At 34.1% G+C, this 10,754-nt stretch overlaps 1 protein-coding gene across 1 annotated transcript; it reads left to right on the plus strand.

Annotated features, from left to right (window-relative positions):
• Positions 1-1,032: 1,032 nt before the first annotated feature.
• LOC105122979 (keratin, type II cytoskeletal 2 epidermal-like) lies at positions 1,033-1,847 on the plus strand. The gene is made up of 2 exons (XM_011022395.1): positions 1,033-1,614; positions 1,645-1,847. Exons 1-2 carry the CDS (start codon positions 1,242-1,244, stop codon positions 1,677-1,679), a joined length of 408 nt encoding a protein of 135 aa, XP_011020697.1. The 5' UTR covers positions 1,033-1,241; the 3' UTR covers positions 1,680-1,847.
• Positions 1,848-10,754: the final 8,907 nt, after the last annotated feature.

Here is a 10,754-nt window from a genome sequence, read left to right on the forward strand (position 1 = left end):
GGGAGAATTGGATCCCATTCTGTGCACCTTTTTCTCCATGCTTCCATAGCTTATCAATTCATCCTTAGAGGCTTAACCTGAATAGTAAGTGAGCTGAGGAGTGCCAGGTCAGATTGTTTGGACATCTCTCCTCCATTGCTCGGTCCATACCTTCTCATCATAACTTCGTTTCCGGGGGACTTGATGACGAGGGTTCAAAAAGAAATATATATATAAAAATTGTAGTACGAGTTTTCCTCGGTAGGACTTCTTTTAGGTTAAAACTAGTCTAATATAGAGTTTGATTTGACTCGTCAAACCAAACCCAACAGAGGCTACCTTGGCTTTGGTTGCATTATTGTTTGAACTGGGTTTTACCATAATCAAATGTAGCTTTACATATGCTTACTTGATTTTTTTTTATTTTACCTCTATTAATAAAGTATTATTTATTAGAATAATATTTTATTTTATTATTTTTTCATTTAATTTTATTATATAATATTATATTTATTTATTATATTTTTATAATACAATTTTATTATATAATATTATATTTATTTATTATATTTTTATAATACGATAACCAAACCTACATTTAAAAATTATATTTATTTATTATATTTTTATAATGCGATAACCAAACCTACATTTAAAATTTTTAGATCTATAACTAAATTTACTTAAATTTAAATTATGTAAATTTAATATTATTATAAATATTATAATATTATTTTTGGATCAAATGTTACAACTAAATTAAAGATTGTTGGATATAATTTTATAAAAAAATTAATATTCTTAAATTTAATTTTTTTAAAATATTTTTATGAAAAAAATTAACTAGCAATGTATTACGACACGTAACTTGTATGTGTGTCTATATATATATATATATATATATGAAGGATGATCGTTTCAGAATCTCTTAATCCGTACTCTGTCCCAAGGACAAAAATACATGTATTTGGCCTGTTTAATGAGGCTTAACACAGAAGACAAACCTGGCAATTCACTTGGATGACATGACACATGACTTCCTTAAATTTTACTACCTTTGATTCACCTAACTCTCTGGTTCTAATTTCAAAGAATTTCCCTTTTCGAGATTACGAGAGCTATGTCTCATTGTCATTTACTATAACCCCTTTATTATCCTCAACCGTTACCCACCCTTCAAATCCTTATAAAATCCACATCCATGCAACAACAATAGCTCAAGTATTGCTTCAAAAGTATATCAGAGAGAAAGAGAGAGGGCGATGGCTAGCTCGGTTGTGATTTTTGTGCTTGTTTTAGCATTTGTGCATGCAACTGCAGCACGTAATGTTCCAAGTGATGCTGATCTTGATAGCAATAATGTTGTCCCTAATGAAGAGCAAGTATTGCATGCTAGTGCACCAGCTGCCGATTCACCTAGCAGCACTGGCCTTAAAGACAAAAAGAATTTCATCTATGGTGGTGTTGGTGGCTTTGCTGGAATGGGAGGTTATGCTGGTATCATTGGCGGTCTGCCAGTTATTGGTGGCCTTGGTGGAATTGGCAAATATGGAGGGGTTGGAGGGGTTGGTGGAATAGGAGGTGTTGCTGGCCTTGGCACTGGCACTGGTCTCGGTGGTGTAGGAGGTGCAGCTGGTGGTTCGGCTCTACCATCCCCTTCAGCTGGTGGTGCTGGTGGTTCGGCTCTACCATCCCCTTAAGTCAATATATAATTAGTTTCAATATGGTTTTGCTTGGTTTGGTGTTTTAGGGAACTATCTGAGACAGGTCGTTGTGTTAAGCGCGAGTTATTATCCTTGTCAAATAGTTGTTTCCTTGGACACATCTTATGCTGTAGGTGTTGTTATCTTTATGTTTCAATGATAATTGGAGTTGTTGCCTTCGTGTTTTAGCAAAACCTCGTGTGTTAATTTTGTCCCAGCTGGGATTTATCATTGTAGTTACTTGTCTCTTGGCATAATTAGTTAGTTAGCTGTGTGATTTGTGAACAAGAAAACAAAACCAGAACCATGCATGCATGCATGCCAGGCTTTCGCGCTTTGGTTATGATATTTCAGGCACACCTTTTGCTTAATTTATGCTCCCATGATCGAACTATATATTAGATTTTGTGATAGTATACGTAGCCAGTAGCCAGGGCATGCCACCGGAGTTGGCTATTGTCGTAACCCCTTTTTTACTTCTAGTTTATAAGAAAATTTTCCTTGCAAGATTTGTGAAAATCCTAAAAACTAAATATTTTCATGGAACTTCACATATTTTTCAAGAAAACAAAATTACACCTGAGTTTCTCTGATTTTTTGTAGAGATTTTAATCGCTTCGCAAGATATCAAATTTTGAATATCTATAGATTTTATGACGCTTTAGCAGGCAAGTAAAAACATGAGAGAATAATAAGAAAAAAGAGAGATTAATGAAAAAAAAAAGATAAAAAAATATAAGCAGACATGATCATGTTTTCCTTTTTTCAATTTTATTCTATTAATTCCCAGACTAGTTCAATAATTTCCAAATACCCAAATCAAATACTCTAAGCAAGGTATTGCCTTAAAATTTTCCTTATAAATTCATCATTTGTGCAAGGAAGGGCATGCACATCAGAAAAAATACATAAAACAAAAACATTCAACTTTCCTATCGATTTTCCCTTTCATCTTTCCTAAGAGAACCAACCATCGAAAACATCCAACACCACCCCTTAATCACCAGTAAAATACTAAAACACCCTTCCATCTCCTCACTTGGAAGCTGGAACCACCGCCGCATCTCCTTAAACAACTACCTGAATCACCATCCCCAACCCCCCTAAATTGCCATCAAAACCCTAAAACCTCATCTAAATCCACCACAACAACTATTAAAAAAATTATTTATGTTTGAAATGAATAATTAAAGAATTAGTTATGAAGAGTAAAAATATTATTTTTAATTTATTTATTTTATATAGAAATACTAAATTCTCTAAACTTCTAAAATTATATATATATATATATATATATATATATATATATATGGTTCTACTAGACTTTAAAATATTACAATCAACCATTATATCTTTTAATATTATAATTATTAATAAAATAATTATATTTTAAATTAAACTAAATAATATTCAGTTTTATCTAACCATTATAAATATCAAAATTAATTAATTTTAATATTAATATATTAAATATTTATATAATAATATTAAAAAGTTTATTAAAAGAATTCATTCATCATTACTTTTATTTAATTTACTTCATAATAAAAGTTCATATTTATATTATAAATATTTAATTAAAAATATTTATTTTCAACGTGAAAAAAAAGATATACAATCTCGAATGGCCACCAACAATAACAAGCAATAACCAAAAAAAAAAAAAAGCATCAAAACCCCAAAACTCCATCCAACCATCAGACCTACTCGCGAGCACCCATACTCCAGCCATAGATCTTAGCAGGCACCACTAGCAAAACCGCTCCTATTTCAACCCAAGACCTAGTAACAAACCAGCACGAGACACCACCCAAATTCATGCCATTTTCCATACCAAGACTCTATCCCCCAAATAGAGCAACAAGCCACCAAATCACCAATTGACGCTACTCAAGCCAATAATTGTAACAACCACCACCAGCACAACCCTAGTGAAAAAAGAGACGAGAAGCAAATTAACCCGAGGAAGAACACGACTAGATCTCCCTCGTTGGTTGGTGGTGAACACCACCACCTCCATTGACGAATAGATAGATCAAGTCACTCCCAATTTGTCCCAGCCAACTCCTTTCAAACCACCACCACCACCACCACCACACACATCATGTGTCTACCTTCCGGCTGATTTTTCAACAGCTTGCAAGGTGTTTTTTTACCTCTCTCTTTTATCATGTTTTCGTCCATTTATTGAATACCTATAGTTGGTTTATAACATTTGTATATGTTTGAAGTGAATTTATCATGCTCGATTCATAATATCCCAGGAGTTATTAGTGATTGTCAAGGACTTTTACAGAGAAATAAAAGGGTGACCAATTCCTTGCAGTAAGGCTGGGAGGTGGAATGCGTGCCATATTTTATTATTCAAGATGAAATAGTAGGTATTGGTATATGAACTTGATTGAGAATTTATGTGTTATGCTTCGCTTGCTTGTTTATAATTAGAATTGGAGGATGGATAAGAAAGTAATTGACTTTTAATTTGGGTGTAAAATATATAAAATTGAAGAATATAATTAAAAATGTTCAAAATTCTAACAATAAAATGTAAAATTTTCTTGAAGTTTGGGATGTCATCGCCCCCACCATTCAACGTAGTTTCGCTAATTGAAACACAGTTTAAAATCATATATAAGAGAGTCCAATCATCCGTTTTCTATCTAAAAGGAAAAATTTGCATGCAGTTTCAGCTTTTATTATTTAATCTTTCTAAGAAGTTGTTCTTCGATTCGACTATTACGTGTCAGGTAAAATCAGAACTCGAATTTTGCATGTAAACCACCTGTGCAGGCAGTGTCAAGCAGCGGTTCAGATCAGTCTAATGTGCATTTATTGACAATAAATCCCAGACAGAAGAATATTTATACATTAACTCCAAATTAAAGAAAAGCAAAAGTCAAAATGGTGGAGATAGGCATTGCCTTTGTTGCTGTCACAGGCCTGACTGTGTCTAGCTAGCTAGCCAAATGCTATGAAAGCAACTGATATGACCCATTGAAAGGAAAATTCAGACAGTGTAAGATAATTAAGTCAGTAGCAATCACATATATAATTATTGTGTATTTATTCAAGACACTGTCATCTACTACAAGATAAACATTACGAGAATTAAGGTAGCATGTATGAGAGTGATATGCATGCGCAACCCTTGAGATGGACTGCTAATGCAACAACCTTACCACCTGAAAACAAACTAAGATAATGAAAGACAGTTTTGCTAGATGCACACAAAATTGAAGGGTTTGTGCGTGTATTACAAAATGGAAACATCATGGAATAGGCACTGATGCGAGCATTGAAAAATTAAACCAAGCTGGCTCTGCATCCAACATACATTTGACATCCTAGCTTGGAGCACCGTTGACCATGATCACCTCCACCTCCACCGCCACCTCCACCAGCATCTCCTCTTCCTCCATAACTGCCACATCCAAAACCAAAACCACTGCCGAATCCACCCTACCCTCCTCCACCTTCCCATTTGGCCACCACCACCACATTGATCTTGTCCACGGTCACAGTCCCCGCCATTATCATCACAATTGCAACCACTCGCATCATTGCTTCATCGACAGCCACCATAATCAGGATCACAACCATCAACCCTACAATATAAAATGTACAGCACAGAGAGGACGATAAACAAATAATAGAATTGCTTCATAATTAATTTAGTTCTGATATAAAATATTTTTTGGTTATGCTAGAAATTCAAGTTCATTATATAGAAAGCAAGCCAAAGAGAAGGCATAAATCCATTACGTGGCACGTGTATCTCTGAAAAGTAATGTTACATGAATCCATCCCCGTGAGAACAACTAGTGAAAGACTTCGGTCCTTGTTACTGTTTTTACCTCAGGTCATCAGGGACATAAAATCCATAAATTTGCCCATACATTACCTGCATGCAGTTTTCTACCAATTATATGCAGGCATCAGTAGGGGCATAATGAACATGCATGCATACTCCCACGATGCCCTAACTTCTGCTTTCCAATCTGAAGCGAATTCGAGGAAGAACATTGCAGTTGTCATACATGTAAATATAGAATCCACTAGCAAGAAGGACTCTAATACATGTGCAAACTGATGACTGTCAATGCATAACAGAGGGAAAAGGCAATATCATGGTCATGTACTGCATAATGCAGGATTATGTCCTCTAAATCAACGGGAACTTTGCCAATAAAAAACCAGCTCATCAGTTTTTTCAGACTGAGAGTTCCGATCCATGAACTTGCTAGCTAGTTTTCAAAAGGAAAACCAACTAGCCAGTACATGGATCAGAACTTGAGTCTTAAAAACTCTCTAAGAATAACTCTCTGCATCTGTGTAAAATCTCTCTCTACGATGGTCATGGCACTTGAGTGGTGAAAGCATGTGCGTTTTCCAGGAATGATTGCAGAATGACCATGTAAGCACGTGGAATAACAAAGATCCTGGACCTTCCACAAACTCAGCAGCTTGGAGTAGAGGTACACTCCCTGATCTAATTTTGGTTTCCCTGAGTGACTGAAAGTTGTGTTAGAATTTTTAAGTCATGTAAGAAGCTGAAATGAGCGTTTAGGGAAAAATTGACGATTTTGACGGTTCAGAATTCTAATTAGCTGCGTATTTACGTAAAATGATAATTCTTTAATATAACCATCTCTGCCCCGACCGCATTTCATTGTTGCAATGGACAGGTACACCTCTGCCCTCATTAGCTGACCTTCGAGTTCCCAAACCTGAGTCCCTGGCACCAGCCATCTACCATCATAGTTAAAAGAACACTAAAGCAATTGAAGATTGTTCTCGCATATATGGCAAGCGATAAAAATAAAAAAGGACTAAAAATAAATGAAAACAAAATCAAGGACAAAAATGATGTGCTACAAGCAGCAAGGCATCGTTCAGTATCCTACTCAAAACTTCCACTACCTCTCTGGCTTTTCTCATGATTTTCCAGTGGCTCCAAGGTAATTTTCCCTTTGGGATCTATCCTCTTCTTTGATAAAACTAGCACTCAGCAGACATATGCTCCTTGCTCCAAGTAAATGCAATTCTATTTAGTTATAGCGCAGCCACTTTCAAACATTTTGGCAAGGAAGACTGGGCAGTCAGATGATCATCTTCAAACAAAAGGATTGTTGTACAAAAGAAATGAAACGATGTCAATTTTTATTTACAAAACAACATATGAAATCAAAATGGCAATCAAAATTGTTTAGCTTTTCTCCCTAATAAAAGCAGCAAATGAAAAAAAAGATTTGTGGATGGATAGATCGAGGTTTTTACATGGCCAATTGCTCTTCTATTGTATCTGATACAGAAAACACATGATTCTAGATTGAAACAATCATCGTCCACATATGGCACTTCTTAGGCCGTTGTTTCATTTTGCAGCAACTTTTCACTGTACCGAAACCATTTTCATCTACTGGAAGTTCCTAAATCCAATGCCCACGGAATTTGTTAAAATCTCAAGTTCAACTTGGCAAAATGGGGAAGATGAAACGTCACAATAAAAACTCATCTGCTGGATTGGAAACAGCTGCTAGTTTAATTTGATCCCATTACTCAAAATCACATCCTCATGACTCCAAAATGCAAAGGAACTAAAACACACACAGGAAAGCTAATTGTAAGAAAAGCATATTAGACTAACTTGTGCAAGCATTTATTCAACCTGCAAAAGCTTAACTTTGCCTGTCCAGCACTCCTGGCACCAATATAACTACCGGCATGATGACCGATTAGAAGGGACAAAAAGGCTCGTTTTAATGTAAAAAAGTATGAACAAAATCCCACAAAAAGAAAGGCTATTAAGATAAAAAATCATTAAGTAAAGTTTTAATACCATCAGAAGATTCAGAACTGCCCACTTTTATGTATCCATCAGGCAAGAACATTTGCTGGAGATTTTCGTACCAGAGTGCTCTCTTCGAATATTGGTTTTTTATAATTGTCTCTGTGGCTCTTGTCATCCCATCATTTGCCCTAATATTTCAGAACTCACACCTTGGCGTGTAGTTTTATTTCCCTAAAATTCCTTTCAGATACAAGCATTGCAAGTCCTCACAATTATCAATTCTTCTTAACTGGAATATTATCAAATAAGCTCTATACTTGCTTCTGCTTGATTTGCTTCTTTTAGCTACTTCGGCTGATTTGTTATTGTGCATGCCTATATCTAATTCAAATGTGTCCTCGATCAATAGCATTGCATCCAACCTTAAAACAATTCCTTTGTAGTCACAATAACTTTTGTTTGAAGATTTATGCTTGCAGTTTTCTCATTCTACTGAAACGATAAATTCAACTTAACACTCCCATCCCATCACTTTCTCAGCAATCAAGTATTCTATGACAAACTATCCAATTTAACGGCATGCGTTGCCATAACACCAATTAGCTGTTTAATTACTAAGAAATCAAAGGAAAGTTAACTAGGAGATACCTTCTCTTGATGATATGAGCATGACAATCGCAATTCAAACGTTTTACTTGCCTTCTTGAGATAACCCACCAACAAATATGCCTCTGCCGCAAATTTGTTTACTGGAACCCCAATTGGGAGCCTCTTAAATTTACCTACACTTTTTCCTATAGCAGCTTTATTAGCTTAAACAACACAGTCGTTTAACTGCTTTGGCCCATACATGACCAACATGGCCTTGATCTGGACAGCAAGATCACCACCTTCTACCAAAAACCAGTGATTCTGCTTCTTTTGTCTGGAAGGCATCCAAAAGAGTGAAATTCTCTTTTTATTTGCGCAATTTGCAAGTGAGAAAAACTGCCGGTTCTTGGTTTTTCTCACAAGTTACAAGCCATTTAATGCGTTTCGATAGTCCCACATCGGCTAGAGAGACTATGTAGGCGAGACGAGTCGCGTATATAAACGAAAGCTGAACAAGGAATAAATCATACCTTTCTCGGCCTTTTGGCTAAGATCAAGTGTAGTATCTGTTCTTATCCGTTTAATATCTGATACGTGGGCCATAGGTCCACACGATATTAAATTAATTTTTTAAGGGGGAGAGTCCATAACGGTAGCTTGCTACCGGGCCTCTCAGGCGTCGTTCTTGCGTTGCACTATAGCAAGAGCCTGGCGCGCCCCACCAAGTCTAGTGCAAATGTGGTAACCTGTTCTTGACAGTAATTTATTGCATAATTCTGCGATTGTGAGGTCACACTAGTCAAGCCTTAATGTGATCCGTCTTGTTTCCTCTCGTTGTCTTTCTCTGACAACTAGAAAATCGAACTTCTAACAGAGACCCCAATATTCCTGGTCGGAAGAAAAATAAACCACATTGTACTTTATGAGAACCCTGTGCACTGAATTCAGTAGCCGAGTTTGGTAGCTCGAGCTTGTGACCCAAGTGAGGGCTTCATGGTGGTGATGTGATTGGACATTGTCTCAACTTGCGAGCTCGGGTCTGATAAGGCAACCAGCTGCTCGGATCGATCCAAGACTGAAGTGAAGGGAGGTGGACTGCTCGGATCGATCCAAGACTGAAGTGAAGTGAGTACTGCTCGGATCGATCCAGTACCTGCGTAAGAATACACAAACAATTGCACCCTCGATGTAAAAACTAAACGAATTTCCATGCAAGCATTATATATATATATATAACATTAAAAGATATGAGGTGAAAACACTGTTCTTAAAAATAGCAAACCACCTTGAATTTTTTTTTTCTTTTACATTTATCTTTGCCTGGATACCTTTTCTTTTCGTGGCATCGGATCATTTTTCTTACTATATAATAATTATAATTTAATTTTATAAAATTGACTTTGTAATTCATAAAAAACATGTTTGAATTATAAATAATCAGCCATCTCGGTTTTTTTTCATTTATATCCCTTTATTGGATTATTTTTTTCATATGGCTTGTTTTTTATTCATTCATTTTATTTCTCATTTAGCACTTTTTTTCTTATTGGATCCTTTTTTTTTCGTTTGTATGTTTTTTATCAAGTCATTTTGTTTTTCATTTAATAATTGTGTTTTGATTTTGTTATGATTATAAACAATAAACCATAAAGTTGTTTTTGGTTCATTCCCGTCTTTTTTTTACTTATTCTTTTTTTATTTACATCATTTTTTTTCGTTAGTTTTTTGGCTTCTCGTTTAACTATTGTAGTTTGATTTTGTAAAAGTAATGCTTAGCAAACCATGAATTCATGAGAAAATACGAGATAGAGATAAGAGAAGCATAAAAAAATAATGAAAATGTAATACGAGAGAAAGGCAAAATCTACTATGGGTTGTGATAGTTTTTTATAATGTTTTTTATTCTTTTTTTGTAATTTTAAATTTTTTATTCTCATTTTGACCCTCTTGCAATAATTTGACATGAGATTAAGTTTGTATTTTGTTTTGAAAGGTTTCATACGATCTCTCATGATATTACAATTTTTTTTGTTGTATTGAGTTGATATTCAAATTAAAAAAATAAAATTTAAATTTATTGATTTAGATTAATTAAAACTTTAGAGTCCAATTTAAATCAAAATAAAAATTCAACGTCTCTTATATTTTTTAAGAAATAACATATTTATCCAACTTTCTACTTTGTCTTTAGTTGGACTCAGTATATTTATTATTACTTTATTATTAACAAGTATAATTTTCAATTTATTTTATTGAATACATATATAAATTTTTTAATTTGCAGATAAAATTTTTATTGGTGGTAGATCTATTAACAATAATAAAACACTACAGTTTTTTTTTTTGGGTGCTAAGAAAAAAAAAATACTCTATCCCACAGCGTAAAACAAGGAATCAAACTAGTAAGATTAAGACAGTAGATTAAGGCCCATTTATTTTATAAAAAATAATTTTTTTGAACTTGTTGATTTGTTATTATAAAAATCAATAAATATAAAACACTTTAAAATAAAATAAAAAATTAATTTGATTTTTAGAAAAGTATTTTTTTTACTTTGGATGAATTTAAAAAAAAGAAAAGTATTTTTTTTATTTTGGATGAATTTTTTTAAAAAATTTAGAAATATTATATTATTTGCTAATTACATCAAATTTAATTCTTAAATTTTTTATTTTTATATATTTTATTT

This window comes from Populus euphratica, unplaced genomic scaffold (assembly GCF_000495115.2).
Source record: "Populus euphratica unplaced genomic scaffold, PopEup_1.0 scaffold8.1, whole genome shotgun sequence".
Taxonomy (NCBI): Eukaryota; Viridiplantae; Streptophyta; class Magnoliopsida; order Malpighiales; family Salicaceae; genus Populus; species Populus euphratica.

What these genes read in the sequence shown, in the direction of transcription:
- LOC105122979 (XM_011022395.1), top strand. Translation starts at nt 1,242, where the DNA reads ATGGCTAGCTCGGTTGTGATTTTTGTGCTTGTTTTAGCATTTGTGCAT. An exon ending in TGGTGTAGGAGGTGCAGCTG is followed by an intron (nt 1,615 to 1,644) that starts GTGGTTCGGCTC and finishes CCCCTTCAGCTG; the next exon opens with GTGGTGCTGGTGGTTCGGCT.